Source organism: Prionailurus viverrinus, chromosome A1 (assembly GCF_022837055.1).
Source record: "Prionailurus viverrinus isolate Anna chromosome A1, UM_Priviv_1.0, whole genome shotgun sequence".
NCBI classification, from domain to species: domain Eukaryota; kingdom Metazoa; phylum Chordata; class Mammalia; order Carnivora; family Felidae; genus Prionailurus; species Prionailurus viverrinus.
In genome coordinates, this window is record NC_062561.1 from 196,433,268 (window position 1) to 196,449,676 (window position 16,409).

The 16,409-nt window shown below is 48.3% G+C and overlaps 1 protein-coding gene across 1 annotated transcript; it reads left to right on the plus strand.

The window, feature by feature from the left end:
- Window positions 1-1,237: 1,237 nt before the first annotated feature.
- ATOX1 (antioxidant 1 copper chaperone) lies at window positions 1,238-16,175 on the plus strand. The gene is made up of 4 exons (XM_047849046.1): window positions 1,238-1,350; window positions 8,062-8,137; window positions 13,294-13,462; window positions 16,037-16,175. The coding sequence occupies exons 1-3, from the start codon at window positions 1,345-1,347 to the stop codon at window positions 13,416-13,418; spliced, it is 207 nt and encodes a 68-aa protein (XP_047705002.1). The 5' UTR covers window positions 1,238-1,344; the 3' UTR covers window positions 13,419-13,462; window positions 16,037-16,175.
- The last annotated feature ends 234 nt before the right edge of the window (window positions 16,176-16,409 follow it).

Genomic DNA, 16,409 nt, shown 5'->3' on the forward strand with positions numbered 1-16,409 from the left:
CCCCAAACCAAAAGGGGGAGGGGCACTAAAAGTATACCTTGAAATTAAGGGGCAGTGAATCTAGGATGAAGCCTAGAAATCTGGGTTATTAGTAGGCTGTCCAAGCAGTTCTGTTGATGAGATGGCTTTGAAACTACTAACTCGGGGGGAGGCTGGGTGACTCAGGTGGTTAAGCACGTGACTCTTGGTTTCAGCTCAGGTCATGATCTCTCTGGGATTGAGCCCCAGTTGGGCTCTGCAATGACAGCATAGAGCCTGCTTGGGATTCTCTCTCTCCCTCTCTGTCTACCTCTCCCCTGCTTGTGTGCACCTGTGTGGCTTGCTCTCTTTCTCTGTCGCTCTCTCTCAAAATAAACATTGAAACTAGTAACTCAGACTGGGCTCCTCTGGCAAATTCCTTGGATATTCCAAGAAGAAGTCCTCCCCGATGCTTGTGTGTATGTGCACAGGGGTGTGTGTGACTGAAGTTCTGAGTCTTGCCATGCCTGTTTCTCTGTTAGTGTCCTAGAGCATCTCTGCCTCCATCTGTCTTCACCCATGGCTGTGGGTCTCATATCCTTGTCGCTTCATTTCTCCACCTCTCTTTGTCCCTGCCTCTCAGTATGAATAACTGCCTCTCAAGCCCTGCCCACTCTTGTCTTCCAACTTTTGTACTTGCTGTCCCCTCTGCCTCCCTCCTTCCCAAATAGCTCATCTTCCTTCATCACATAAACGTGTACTCTCCGTCCTCGACTCAGATTAGCTCCTCCTGAAACCTACTGTCAGCCAGAGCCCCTCTCCTGCCCCCCAACAGGCTCCAGTTCGAGATCCTTTCTCTGCTCCCGTGATACCGTCCATCCCTTTAACACTGCGTTTTCATCGCCTGCTTCCTCCGCTCCCTGCCAGGCTGTCTCTTTCACTACTGCGCCTTGGATACCTAGCACACAGTGCTGGCTCACGGATGGGACTCAACTCAATATTGACTGAGTCAAGAAATGTTTGTCCTTTTTAGGGAGGTGTGGGGTTTGTCGTGTTCACTGCCGGGTCCTTGTATTCCCAGCCCGTAATACAGGCCTGACACTGAGCAGGTGGTCTAAACGGGGTCTGTAGGCGTTGCAGGCTGGCCCCGGGGGCTGCAGAAGCGTGCGGAATCCCAGAGCCCCGCCCGCTCAAAGGGTGAGTGGCGGCCAACGGCGGTCGCGCGGCTCCCGGCCGCGCGGCCAGGGAGGCGGGGCCTAACTGCCGGCAGCGGCGAAGGGGGCGGGGTTTCGCGTGAGGGGCGGCGCTTCTCGGCACCCAGCCCCGGAAGCACAGCGGCGCTAGAGCTCAGAGCCAGCCCAGGCGTCGCTACCACCACATCCAGTCATGCCGGTAAGTCCCTGCTAGCTCCCGCCCCGCGCAGACCCGGGCCCCCGGCTTGCGCCTCCGCTGCACCGCCGATCGGCCACACGTGGCTCTTCAAGGGCTCAGGCCGCAGCCGGAGTTATTGTCTCTCTTCTCACTCTCTTCCCATCTACTCCCAGCTTCTGCGACCTTCCAGAAAATCCGATCCGAAAGGGGTTTTATGTAGGAGTCCTAGGCTTCAGGACATTGGAGCTGCGGGCCTCCAGTGGTTACAAGCCCAGCCCTTCCTTGCATAGATGGGGAAACTGAGACCCAGGGAAGGGCACAGTCGCCGAGCGGGTGGCGAGCTGGAACTGGGACGTCTCGTCCCTGCGCCTTCACCCTGCTTGTGCCGGTCCGCGGACCTGGCCTGAAAGGGGGAATGGGGGAGGGGGGAAGATGGTGGGGGGAGGGGGAGGGTGGCTGTGGCCTCCGGGACGCGGCAGGTTTTCAGAGGTCCGAGGTTTCCTTCCCTTCCCCTGCCCACTCTGGCCGGTTTTCAGTTCAGCGCTGAATGGAGACCGTGCTTTTAACTTTTCCTACAGATCACTTTTTGAAACTGAACCCCTAAGCCCTAGAGAGGTTAAGGGACCTGCTCAAAGTTGCCAGTTGCTCAATGACAAAGTTTGGAGAGGAATGAGCCAGTCTTAGCCGCCTTTGAAGTTCACTCAGTCTTAAAGCACATACGTGGTTGCCCAAGGCCTCATTTTGTAGATAAGGAATTAAGGACTTTCACAGATAAGAAAAAGAAAAAGCCCAGTAATTTACTGGAGGGAGGTCTCGGAGGCGTTGGGTGGAGCCAGGATTAAGCCCCTTATCTTTAGTCTCCCAGTCTCTCCTGGCCTGATCACTTGGGAAGTGCCAGACAAAAGTGGTCACACCGGCTTGGGAATAAACTGTGATGTCAGTTACATCCTGTAGATCCTGGTTGGGGTCATGTGGTGTTTACCAATTTCCTCCAGGGTGCCTAGTTAATGGCTCTGCTTCAAGAGTATACGCAGATGTGTCCCACAGATACCCTGTGTCTTAGCAGCCTAGCTTTGGGGAGCTGACAGGTAAGCAAGAAGTTCCCTGGGCCAAGCCACAAACATCTCAGGTGTCATTTCCCTAGGGTTTTGCCAAGTGCCTTGAGACAAATCCTCAGACAACACAAAGTATGGACAAAGAACCTGACAGAATCAGCCCTCCTACTTGAGCAGATCTCCCTTTAGCAATGTTAAGAGGACAGCATTAATCCCCCTGGGACTGGGATAGTGATGGTTTTTTTAGGGGGTGGCAGTGAAGGAAAGGCCAGCTTGAGAATCACTCTATTCTGGGTTCGCTTCTGGGGATTTTGACAAGCGAAAGACCCTCCAGAGCGGATGATCAGAATGAAGGCACCATATCACAAGAAGAGCAGCTGAAGGAAGGCGGTATTAGTTCAGGGGCCCGTGGTCAAAACTGAGAGGGGAAGAGCGTGTCACACGAGAGGATTCTCCAACAAAAACTTGGAATCTCAGAAGCCTCTGAAAAATCTGTGCCCTCGCCTGTCAACCTCAGGCCTGAGGTGACCTCAGGCAAGTTGCTTTGCCTCTCTGTGCCTTGATTTCGTCATCTGTAAAATGGGAATAAAAACCGTGATCTCAGAGGACTATTGTTAGTATTACCTGGGACAATGCCAGGTAAAATATAAAATATGTAGCATAGCCACTGACATAGCTAGTCCCCAAGAAATGGTAGCTCTCGTGTAGACATCGGACAAATAGGGTAGGACCTATAGGCGGGCAAGTGTTAACCCCACTTTAACAAGGACCACAGTGGTTGAGAGGTTAGGCTTGGAAGAGACATTTTCAGTCTAGGCCCTGCTACTCACTAGCTGTGTCATCCTGAGTGGGTGACCTAACGTCTGAACTTAAGCTCCCTCTTCTGTCAAGAAGGGATAATGAGGCCATCTCCTGGGAACATTGTGGTGATTGAACACAGTAGTGCACACAGAGGGTTTCGAGCAATGCCCGACATGTAGTTTGCACTCAAATATTAGCGTTAGTAAACTCCTTATCGACATTGTGCTTAAAGACTGAATAGCCTGGATTTTCGAGAAAGAATTCCTTCCCTGGGAGGGGGCTGGACAATGTGACCCCACTGCTTTCCTGCCCTTCCAGTTCTGAGATTCAATTAAGGAGTTGTACAGTTTACTAGACTTTTTTTCATTGCTTTCAAGGACCCGTCTTAGAGGTGATGTGGGGAGGCTCTGAGGGACTGAGGCAACAGGGGGCCAGCCGGCCTTGGGCTTCTCTGTAAAGAATAGATATTCTGCCCATTAAGTAGATTTTTCTCCCACCCCCAAATCGACTTTTGCAACTCCGACTAGAGGAGAAGAGCACTGAATTGTAACATTTGCCACCCAGAAGCCGCCTTCTGGCTTCTGACCTCTGTACTGTGGAGGCTGAAAGGGGGCCTGCTCTCTGTAGTCAACAGCAGAAAGCTGCCCGTGTTTGTTGACTTTAGGTTCTTGGGCAGCATAAACTTGTGCTTTTTCACAAGGTGTCCCACTCCCAGAGCTCCTGCTGAGAGTCACGGTCATGGACTGGCAGCTGGCAGTGTGTTGGCTGCTCCACAGCTAAAATGGCTCTGAAGCCAGGAGGGCCTGGGTTCACATCCCAAGCCTCAGCACAGACTTACCACGTGACCATGGGCAGCTCAGTGAACCCCTGGGAACTTCAGGAGAAAAACAGGGTGACTGGCTCCTTTTCCAAGCTGAGCGAGGATGAACTCAAGATACCGTACAAAGCGCATTTGGCACATATGGGCACTCAATAAATAGATTTAGGTATTATCTTGGTCTTGTGAACCCTTTAAAGCTTTGATTGGGTATTGATAAATACCCAATCGATAAATCGATTGTCTGATGGTTATTCTAGAGCAGGGGTCAAAACACTTTTTCTTAAAGGGCCAGGTAAATACTTAAAAATGCTTTAGGCTTGGGGCACCTGGGTGGCTCAGTCGGTTGAGCCTCTGACTTCGGCTCAGGTCATGGTCTTGGAGTTCGTGAGTTTGGGCCCCGCGTCAGGCTCTGTGCTAACAGCTCAGAGCCTGGAGCTTCCTTCAGATTCTGTATCTCTCTCTCTCTTTCCCCCTCCCCTGCTCATGTTCTGCCTCTCTCTGTCTCTAAAAAATAAATAAATGTTAAAACAAATTTTTTTAAATAAAAAAAAAATGCCTTAGGCTTCATGAACCACGTGGTCCATTACAACTACTCAGCTCTGCCATTCCAATGTGAAAGTGCACCAACGAGCTTAGCTGTGTTTCAGTAAAACCTCATAAGACCAGGTCACAGGCAGGCTGTAGTTTGCCAATTCACCTTCTAGAACAGCATCTCAAACTGTAATGTGGGTAGAAATAAACTGGGTGTCTTTTTAATTTTTATTTATTTTTATTTTTAAATTATTATTATTATTATTTTTTAACGTTTATTTATTTTTGAGACAGAGAGAGACAGAGCATGAACAGGGGAGGGGCAGAGAGAGAGGGAGACACAGAATCGGAAGCAGGCTCCAGCCTCTGGGCCATCAGCCCAGAGCCCGACGCGGGGCTTGAACTCACGCACTGTGAGATTGTGATCTGAGCTGAAGTTGGACACTCAACCGACTGAGCCACCCAGGGGCCCCTATTTATTTTTATTTTTAAAGTAAAACCCAACATGGGGCTCAAAACTCACCGCCCCGGGATCAAGAGTCGCATATTCCACCGACTGAGCCAGCCAGGTGCCCCCTGGATGTCTTGTTAAAATGAAGATTCTGATTCAGGAGGCCTGCGGTGGGACCTAAGATTTTGCATTTTTGCAAGCTCCCAGGTCATGCTGATAGTGTCCTCCAACAAGCTGAAGGAATGAGTGGGGTTTAACTAGAAGAAAAGAAAAACTGACCATTTTCTTTAAGGCAGTTTTTGCAGATCTGGCCTCAATAAAATAGTTGAAAACCAAACTCCTAACTCTTGGTCTTAGTTTCCCGTGGACCCCATGATGATAAGCCAGACCCAGAGATGTTCTGAGACTTGGAAAGAGCTTGAGAAGCCATTGGTCCAATTTTTTTTTTTTATTTTTTTTTAACGTTTATTGATTTTTGAGCCAGAGAGAGACAGAGCATGAACGGGAGAGGGTCAGAGAGAGGGAGACACAGAATCTGAAACAGGCTCCAGGCTCTGAGCCGTCAGCACAGGGCCCGACATGGGGCTCGAACTCACGGACCGCGAGATCATGACCTGAGCCGATGTCAGATGCTTAACCGACAGCTACCCAGGCGCCCCAGTCCAATTTTTAAAAATTTATTTATTTTTGATCGAGAGAAGGCACAAGCAGAGGAGGGGCAGAGAGAGAGACACACAGAATCTGAAGCAGGCTCCAGGCTCTGAGCTGTCAGCACAGAGCCCAATGCAGGGCTCAAACCCACAAACCATGACATCATGACCTGAACTGAAGTCAGAGACTCAACAGACTGAGCCATCTAGGCACCGCCATTAGTCTAATTTTTTGCAGGGGTGTGGTCTTGCCTCCTGGTGTCCCCCCAGTGAGTTAGAAATGGAGGGGCCCAGGGCCCACCCCGGAGCCTCAATTCGGATTGAGGCAGCCACCTGCAGAGTCCCTTGTCCTCAAGCCCCCAGGTGATTCCTGTGTGCACGGAGGTTGAGAAAACTTGAGTTGGCTAATACCTTTTTGGTATGGATAAGGTCTTATATACCCCTGACTGGGGCCAGTAAGGCACAGGGATTTTTGCCTGGGGTCTTCCAGCAAGAAACATTGCTGTGTCCAGAATTCCAACTGAGATAACAAATTTGAAATATTTTGAAGTGCTCTATGAAAAATGTAGCCATTTTTTTTGAAGTTAAAAAAAAAGATTGGAACAAACTAAAAATAATAATCCAACAACTAATTTTTCACCCGTGGAAACTACTGGTAGGCTCCAACCTCTTTACTTCACGTTTTAGTTATATGTTGCTCCTGAGTAATTATCTCAAAACCTTGGTAGTTCAAAACAATAAACGTTCATTAATTCATAGTTTCTGAGAGTCAGGAATCTGGGAGCAGCTCAGTGGGCTGTTCCTGGCTCAGGGTCTCTGGTGAAGCTGTAATGAAGATGTTTGCCCAGACTGTACTCATCTTAAGGAGCATCTGCTTCCACGATGGCTCCCTCACCTAGCTGTTGGCTGGAGACTTAGTTCCTCAACATGAGCACCTCTCTATAGGGTTGCTTGAGGGTCTTTAAGATTTTGCAGCCAGAGGCACCTGGGTTAAGCATCCGACTCTTGATTTCGGCTCAGGTCATGGTCTCACCGTAGTGAGATCGAACCCCGTGTCGGCCTCCATACTGTGTGTGTAGCCTGCTTCGGATTCTCTCCTACTTTCTGTCTCTCTTCCCCTCCCCACACCCAAAATTAAAAAAAAAAAAAAAGATGTCACAGCCAGCTTCCTCCAGAGTGAATGATCCCAGAGAGAGAGCAAGGAAGTAGCCACAATGTCTTTTATGACCTAGTCTCGGAAGTCGCATAACATCACTTCAACCATATCCTACTGGACACCCAGCCCTGAGACATAGTGGAATGGGACTTCTCAAGGGCATAAATACTCAGGACTTGGAGATCACTGGGGCCATCTTGGATGCTGGCCAGCACACTTAAAATGTTTGTCCCATTCACTAACCTGGAGAGGGACTCTCATCCCCATTTTGCAGATGTAGAAACCAAGGCAAGAGGAGTTCAGTAACTCAGTCATACAGCTTGTAAGTGCTAGACCTGGGACTGAAGCTCATCTTATTTCCAGAGATTTTAAAATAAAGGATGTATTGGTATAAGTAATCCTTGTCTGAAAGCAAAGGAAGGACCCAGAGACCGTCAACCAGCTGTGTCAATCATCCATTCACTCAACTCAAGCACCTACTCTGTGCCAGGCACTCACTGTTCAAGTATTGGATTGCGGCAATGAACTGAACAAAGCTTGCCTTCATGCACTTGGTTTGTCAGATACCCTGGAGACTATAGGATGTTGAGCCTGTATGAAGAGTCCAGGAGTCTGGGTCCCCTTACTGGCCGGGCCTCCAACTCACTGGGAGCCCAGGCAAATCCCTTCCCTTCCCAGGACTCAGGGGCTGCCTCTGGCAGTGCGGCATGTGGATGACAACAGTGATCTCTGTGTATCCGAACACCAGGGAAGCTTATTAGCCACAACAGACGCCCCAGCCCAGACTTGTTGATCAGAACTGGTGGTTTTTGGAAGTTCTCAAGGGATTCTAATGCAGAAGGTGATCTTCTGATGTGTAGATAAGACCACCAGATCAGCATTGCTCAGAGTGCGTGGGCCCACCCCATATCAGAGTTATCAATGTCTTGAGACAACCCCATAACTCAAGAATCAAGATTTTGAAGGTAAGACTAGAAACCAACATTTGAAACTAGCTTCTCACGTGGTTCTACTCATCGTGTGCTAGACACTCCTAACAGATTTATATGGATTACCTCATTTAATACAACAACCTGTAAGATGGAGAAACCCTTCCTTCCTCCACTTTACAGTTTACTAGAAGGGCTCAGAACCAGGCCACTGGTGAGTCTGATGACAGATCTTGCCCTCTCTGCCCTTTGTCTTGGTCTCTGGGTGGACCTGCGCACTGCTGGGGTATCTGGGTCGCTCTGCACGACTTAGCTCATGGTCCCCTTTGTCTGTTTTAGAAACACGAGTTCTCTGTGGACATGACCTGTGAAGGCTGCTCCAATGCGGTCAGTCGGGTGCTCAACAAGCTGGGAGGTGAGTGAGCGGCCCAGGGTTAGGAGCGAGGTGGGGGAGACCGAGGTACTTCTGTCATGCTCAAGTGCATGCAGAGGTGGGGCAGAAGCTTGAGTTGAAGCTGATAGCAACAGTAAAACTACGATGTAGTGAGTACTTAGCATGTGTCAAATATTCTGCTTAGTGGCTTCTGAGGATCAAGTCATCTACCTGTCACCACAACCGTTTCGGTAGCTTCTTGGACTATCTCCATTATAAGCAGGAGGAACTGAAGTTCAGAGAGGTTAAGCAATGTGGCTGAGATCACACAGTAAGTGGCAGAGCTGGGATTTGGCCCCACAATCTAGCTCAGAGTCCTGGCAAAACTAGTTAATACGTTGGTGATCTTCAGTGTGGTAACTTTTGATGATACATTTGAGTGTCATTTTCTTTTTTTTTTTTTTTTTTTTTTTTTATTTAAAAAAATTTTTTTTTATTTTTTTTATTATTATTATTATTTTTTTTATGAAATTTATTGACAAATTGGTTTCTATACAACACCCAGTGCTCATCCCAAGAGGTGCCCTCCTCAATACCCATCACCCACCCTCTCCTCCCTCCCACCCCCCATCAACCCTCAGTTTGTTCTCAGTTTTTAACAGTCTCTTATGCTTTGGCTCTCTCCCATTCTAACCTCTTTTTTTTTTTTTTTCCTTCCCCTCCCCCATGGGTTCCTGTTCAGTTTCTCAGGATCCACATAAGAGTGAAACCATATGGTATCTGTCTTTCTCTGTATGGCTTATTTCACTTAGCATCACACTCTCCAGTTCCATCCACGTTGCTACAAAAGGCCATATTTCATTTTTTCTCATTGCCACGTAATATTCCATTGTGTATATAAACCACAATTTCTTTATCCATTCATCAGTTGATGGACATTTAGGCTCTTTCCATAATTTGGCTATTGTTGAGAGTGCTGCTATGAACATTGGGGTACAAGTGGCCCTATGCATCAGTGCTCCTGTATCCCTTGGATAAATTCCTAGCAGTGCTATTGCTGGGTCATAGGGTAGGTCTATTTTTAATTTTTTGAGGAACCTCCACACTGCTTTCCAGAGCGGCTGCACCAATTTGCATTCCCACCAACAGTGCAAGAGGGTTCCCGTTTCTCCACATCCTCTCCAGCATCTATAGTCTCCTGATTTGTTCATTTTGGCCACTCTGACTAGCGTGAGGTGATACCTGAGTGTGGTTTTGATTTGTATTTCCCTGATAAGGAGCGACGCTGAACATCTTTTCATGTGCCTGTTGGCCATCCGGATGTCTTCTTTAGAGAAGTGTCTATTCATGTTTTCTGCCCATTTCTTCACTGGGTTATTTGTTTTTCGGGTGTGGAGTTTGGTGAGCTCTTTATAGATTTTGGATACTAGCCCTTTGTCCTATATGTCATTTGCGAATATCTTTTCCCATTCCGCTGGTTGCCTTTTAGTTTTGTTGGTTGTTTCCTTTGCTGTGCAGAAGCTTTTTATCTTCATAAGGTCCCAGTAATTCACTTTTGCTTTTAATTCTCTTGCCTTTGGGGATGTGTCGAGTAAGAGATTGCTACGGCTGAGGTCAGAGAGGTCTTTTCCTGCTTTCTCCTCTAAGGTTTTGATGGTTTCCTGTCTCACATTTAGGTCCTTTATCCATTTTGAGTTTATTTTTGTGAATGGTGTGAGAAAGTGGTCTAGTTTCAACCTTCTGCATGTTGCTGTCCAGTTCTCCCAGCACCATTTGTTAAAGAGGCTGTCTTTTTTCCATTGGATGTTCTTTCCTGCTTTGTCAAAGATGAGTTGGCCATACGTTTGTGGGTCTAGTTCTGGGGTTTCTATTCTATTCCATTGGTCTATGTGTCTGTTTTGGTGCCAATACCATGCTGTCTTGATGATGACAGCTTTGTAGTAGAGGCTTGAGTGTCATTTTCTATTAACGTTTTTAAAATTGTAATATTAAAAAAAAATAAACTTTGGCTCAAGTCATGTGCAGAACTCCTAACACACCCCTTTTGGACGTATTTAGAAAGTGATTACTCTCGGGGCGCCTGGGTGGCTCAGTCAGTCAAGCGTCCGACTTTGGCTCAGGCCGTGGTCTCGCGGTCCGTGAGTTCGAGCCCCGCGTGGGGCTCAGCACTGACAGCTCAGAGCCTGGGGCCTGCTTTGGATTCTGTGTCTCCCTCGCTCTCTGCCCCTCCCCCACTCATGTTCTATCTCTGTCTCAAAATAAACAAATGTTAAAAAATAAATAAAAAAGAAAACGATTATTCTCGTCCAGCCTCCTCAGTTCTCAGCTGGGGAAACTGAAGCCCAGAGAGGGCTGGGATCTGGCCCTGGGGCTCCATGAGGTAATTAGTTTTATTTTATTTCTTGATAAGATTTTCATTTTTACGACCTTAGATAATACCCGGTTTTCAGAGGGCTTCCACATGGATGTGCTCTCACTAGCACTTGGAACATTTCCTCTGAGCTGTCTTTTCCATCTGTGGAATGGGGATGTTGACACCCGTGCCCAAGAGGGGAAGTGACTTGCCCGAAGTGAGTCAATGGCTGGTTTCGAGTCCCCTAAACTGGAATCTTAGCTTGAAAGCATCTGAAGCAGTCAGGAAAACGTGACTGCTGACTTTTCTTGTGTGACTGTGACCTCTTCTCCCGGGGGCCTGAGTTTCCCCAGCTGTGGTATGGGCCTATCAGCCTCTGTCAGCTTTCACCGTGGATATTTTAAGAACGAAACTGCTCAGAAGCCCCTCGGATACCAAGAGGCACACTCCGGATGAAGGGAGGGTGGGTCTATGTCACTTTTGACACCCAACCTGGAATCTGGGCTGCAGGGAAAACAGTTTGAAACCCACTGGATTAGATGACCCCAGAGTTTCCTCCAGCTCTATGATGCCACCAAAATATTTATTCCAAAGAGGAGGGAGACACTTCTGAAATGAAAGACAAAAATCCAGCGTGTAGCAAGGACACATTGCATTTTTTTTTTTCTCCCTTGGTATCCATTAGGTACAAATTCAGACATGATAAAATCCTGTGCCTGGGTGGCTCAGTCGGTTAAGCGTCTGACTTCAGCTCAGGTCATGATCTCACGGTTCGTGAGTTCAAGCCCCGCGTTAGGCTCTGTGCTGACAGCTCAGAGCCTGGAGCCTGCTTCAGATTCTGTGTCTCCCTCCCTGCCTGCCCCTCCCCCATTCATGCTCTATCTCTCTTTCTCTCAAAAATAAATAAACATAAAAATAAAAAAATCCTGTGTCATGGGCTTTTTAAGGCTCTTCAAGCATTTGGGGATCTCCCTTTGAACTGGGACAGGTTTCTCCCTGTCTTTCACTACTGTCCCCTCCTGGGTGGCCTCTTGAGGTGAGGTAGAAGGGTTTTCTGAGTTGGGGTCTTAGATGAACAGTTCTGGGCCTGAGGATTCACAAACTAATGGCATATGTGAACCGGAGAGACCATAGGGGCTGGCCACCCCCAATTCCTTCAGGTACAGATGGGGAGACGGAGGCCTCTAATGGGCAGGACCACCTGTGGCCATCCAACAAGTCAATAATGAAGCCAGGCCTAGAACCTATCAGGTGCTTTCCCTCTGCATTCTGTCATCTCAACAAAACACATTATAGGTACTCCCATGTACTGCTCTGGGGGCAAGGTGGGTGGCTTAAAATTGGCACCGTCCTTCTGGAGGGTGGTTTTACAATATCAACATTTAACACGTGCCAGTCTGTTGCCCCACAGTTTCCATCCTGTAAATTCATGGCATAGAAATAGTTGGACAAGTTTTATAAGCTATGCTCAAGTGTGTTTATTGCAGCCATTGTGTGATAATAGTGCAAAATTGGAGGCAGCAATGTCAGTGTCCCTCAGCAGGGGACCGAGTGGGTGTATGGTACATCCACACTGGGGAATGCGGTGTAGCTGCTAAAAAATGATGTAAGTCTGTGTGTACTAAGATGGGCAAGGTATCCCGGACATCGGAAAGTGAAATATAGCAAGACCTGTGTATACAGTATGATGCCCTTTGGGGGAATTATTTTTCATTTGTCTGTCTGCAAAAAAGACTGGGTAGATGCCGTGCTGTTTGTAGTGACTTCTGGAGGTAGGAGATAGTAGGGAGCCTTACGCTCTAGTTTTTTTCAGACACGTTTGCCTTTTTTGAATGGTGTATCTATATTATTACTTTTTTTTTTTTTTTTTTAGTTTATTTATTTGAGAGGGTGAGGAGGGGCAGAGAGAGAGGGTGAGAGAAAATCCCAAGCAGGCTCCACCCTGCGAGTGCAGAGCCCGAAATGAGGCTTGATCTCACAAACTGTGAGATTATGACTTGAGCTGACATCAAGAGTTGGAGACTTAGGGGCGCCTGGGTGGCTCAGTCGGTTGAGCGTCCGACTTTGGCTCAGGTCATGATCTCGCGTTTCGTGAGTTTGAGCCCCGCGTCGGGCTCTGTGCTGACAGCATAGAGCCTGGAGCCGGCTTCGAATTCTGTGTCTCCCTCTCTCTCTGCTCCTCCCCTGCTCATGCTCTGTCTCTCTCTCTCTCTCTCTCTCCTTCAAAAATAAATTTAAAAAACATTAAAAAGAAAAAAAACGAGTTGGACACTTAACCGACTGAGCCACCCAGGCATACCTGTATTTTACTTTTGAAATTAAAAAGAAGAAAAAAAACTTGAAAGAAGCCCAATCTAGAGTAGGGATTGGCAAACTACAGCCCATGGGCCAAATCTGGCCAACAGTCTGTTTTTGTACAGCTGAAAATGGTTTTTGCATTTTTTTAAAGTTTATTTATTTTTTCTGAGAGAGAGAGAATCCCAGGTAGGCTCCGTGCTGTCAGTGCAGAGCCTGACGCAGAGCTCGACCTCACGAACTATGAGAACATGACCTGAGCTGAAACCTAGAGTTAGATGCTTAACCGACTGAGCCACCCAAGTGCCCTGGTTTTTTACATTTTTAAAGGACTGTAAAAGCAATACACACAGAGAAGAATATGCAGCTGAGTCCACGTGGCCCAAAATGCGTAACACATGTCCTCTGGCCCTAAGATTTTGCTGGCACCTGGTGTGGAGGAAAGGGGAAGGCGGTTGTGAATAAGAATTTTGTAGCCTGGACTCTTTCTTGCTCTGACTGGGATGATCTGTGCTTCCTCCCCACACCCCCCGACTTCCTCTTCCTGCAGGAGTTGAGTTTGACATTGACCTACCCAACAAGAAGGTTTGCATCAACTCTGAGCACAGCGTGGACCTTCTGCTGGAGACGCTGGGAAAAACAGGAAAAGCTGTTTCCTACCTCGGCCCCAAGTAATGAGGGCCTGGACCCCTGGGCCCAAGATGGACCAACGGGGGCAGGTGGGTGAGGCCCCTTGTACAAAATATTTCATTATCTAATGCAAATCCTAAGTTCAGGAATCCTCACAGCCTTCCTAGAGCACACAGAACACTGTGTTAGATGTCTCCCAGGGTCCCTTTTATGACTTGGGGAGTGCATCTCATGATCAGCGGGGTTTAAGTATAGAGCGTATGACCCTGAGCAATGCTTTGATAAACTGTCCCATCCGAGAGGACGCCTGTGCCCTGGGTCTCATGCTCCTGTGCACTGACCAGGTAAGTTAATTCAACTTGGTCTCTCTTCCCACTCGGAACGGCTATCAGCTTCCTGACCGTGCCCTCTGCCCAGATGAGTACAAAAACAATCCTCGTGTCCAAGCTGGATGCCCCCTTTAATTTTACACAATGCAGAGAGGCAGGTAAGGTGCCCTGTGCCAGAACCGTTCACCGTGGAACCAGATAGACGTGATTTATGGAGCCAACACTCCTTCCCTCAGGGCCCAGCCACAGCTTCAGAATCCTCCACAGCACGGCCCTCCTTAGCTGTCACTGCCCAGGTAGTGCCTTTGGTGTTTCAGTTCCAGTGATTGCCACGTCCCTGATGTGGATCAGTGCTCTCAGTGCCATTGAGAAACACGAGGCTGGAGAGGGAAAGTGACGTGATCCCAGTCACACACAGGCGAGCGGCAGAGGCAGGATGAAAGGCATCCCAAATCAGAAAAGAAGTTATTTTTTATTTGAGGGAGAGAGAGCGTGTGTGCGCACACAGGGCTGGGGGTAGAGAGAGGTTGAGAATCTTAAGCAGGCTCCACCTTTCAGCACAGAGCCCAGAGATGCGGGGCTCGAATTCACGAACTGTGAGATCATGACCTGAGCTGAAACCAAGAGTCAGATGCTCAGTGGGCCTGAGCCACCCGGGCACCGCTGAAGTATACCACTTAGTGGCATCCACTGTGTTCAGGATGTTGTGCAACTCTCTGGTTTCAAAGCTTTATCACCCCAGAAAAACGCCCCAAACCCATTAAGTAGTCACTCAACACGCCCCCCTCTCCCAGCCCATGGGAACCACTAATTGGCCTTCTGCCTCTGTGAATTTGCCTATTCTGGATGTTTCATTTAAGAGAAGCCATACAAAGGGTGGTTTCTGGGTGGCTCAGTCAGTTGGGTGTTTGACTCCTGGTTTCAGCCCCAGGTCATGATCTCGCGGTTCGAGAGTTGGAGCCCAGCATCAGGCTCTGTGCTGACAGTGCAGAGCCTACATGGGATTCTCTCCTTTCTCTGCCCCTCCTGTGTGTGCTCTCTCTCAAAATAAATAAATAAAGGGGGGAAACCATACGATTTCCATTAGTGTAATATTTTCAGGATTCATCCGCGCCCTAGCATGTATCAGTACTTTATTCCTTTTTGTGGCTGAATAAGTCTCATAGTTTTTAATTAACTTATTTATCTTTGCTTTTTTATTATGCAAATTTTAAATGTACGAGTAGGAAAACGAATCCCTATCTACCATCACCCAGATCCAATTATAAGTCCTTGCCATCGTTCTCAGCTATGCTCCACCAACCATACCCACCCCCCCCCCACCCCCGCCATTTTGAAGCAAATTCTGGATAGCAGCTAATTTTATCTGGGCGTGTGTGAGCAAACACGTGTAGTGTGGAAAGACTCAGATGCACAGATTCTCGGTGAGAATCACCTATCAAGTGAACTTTACCCCACCCCACACATCCCTGCAGCATCTGCCTCAGTCTGTTTTTTTTTTTTTTTTAATTTTTTTTTTTCAACGTTTATTTATTTTTGGGACAGCAAGAGACAGAGCATGAACGGGGGAGGGGCAGAGAGAGAGGGAGACACAGAATCGGAAACAGGCTCCAGGCTCTGAGCCATCAGCCCAGAGCCTGACGCGGGGCTCGAACTCACGGACCGCGAGATCGTGACCTGGCTGAAGTCGGATGCTTAACCGACTGCGCCACCCAGGCGCCCCTGCCTCAGTCTGTTTTAAGAGGTTCTCCAGTGACAGATTTGAAGCCAGGTTTGGGAATCAGAGAGAGCATTTCTTAAACAATTTTTTATGTTTATTTATTTTTGAGAAAGAGAGAGAGAGGGTGTGAGCCGGGTGGGGGCAGAGAGAGAGGGAGACACCGAATCCGAAGCAGGCTCCAGGCTCCGAGCTGTCAGCCCAGAGCCCGATGGGAAGCTTGAACCCACAAACTGTGAGATCATGACCTGAGCTGAAGTCGGAGGCTCAACCGACTGAGCCACCCAGGCGCCCCAGCATTTCTTGGTTACAAAGTCACCTCGACTATCTGTTCCTTGGCAGATTTGTTTGCTTGTGATTTTGTTCACTGCCTTCCCAACGTGAATTAAAACAGGACAGGGAGTTCCATCCCAGCAGCCCTGGAAGTTTCCCAGAAAGGCCTCAGTGGTAATTGGCTGAGCTAGGTTAATGCGTTCCAGCCAACCCAGAATAACAGACTTAGTTGGCGGGGTGTGCACCCCCACAGCTGCCTCTTAGTGAACCTCTACTGCTTTGCAATGCCTCCATGTGCACAGCAGATGGCACTCTTGCCCCACCTAATTTCTCCTCTCTTCCAGGTCGCTGATCCTCTCCTGCCTTCCAGACAGACCTGGGGCCTGGCAGTCCTACTCGGCAATGGGGGTTCCCACAGAGACCCTCACTTGCTCTGCTCCTCCCTACCTTCCCTGCAATAAAATCGAGCCACTTTGGTTGGAAGTGTTGTCTCTTGCAATGTCTGCATGTTACTCGTTCACATGCTGTGGAAAAGGTAATTACAATGCTTTCTTGGGTTGGAGTTCTAAGAGCTCCCAACCGGGAGCAAGAGGCCTGGCAGATTGTGATTCTTTGCTCTGTGACCTTTGGTAAGTCACTTCCCCTCTCCGGGCTTCACTTTTCCTCATCTGTAAAGTGAAGATGTTGGGCCAGATTGGCGATCCCCTTTGTTTTCAA

Excerpts from the sequence above, each read along its gene's own strand:
- ATOX1 (XM_047849046.1), top strand. Across the intron at positions 8,138-13,293 it reads GGTGCTCAACAAGCTGGGAG|GAGTTGAGTTTGACATTGAC; the intron begins GTGAGTGAGCGG and ends CTCTTCCTGCAG.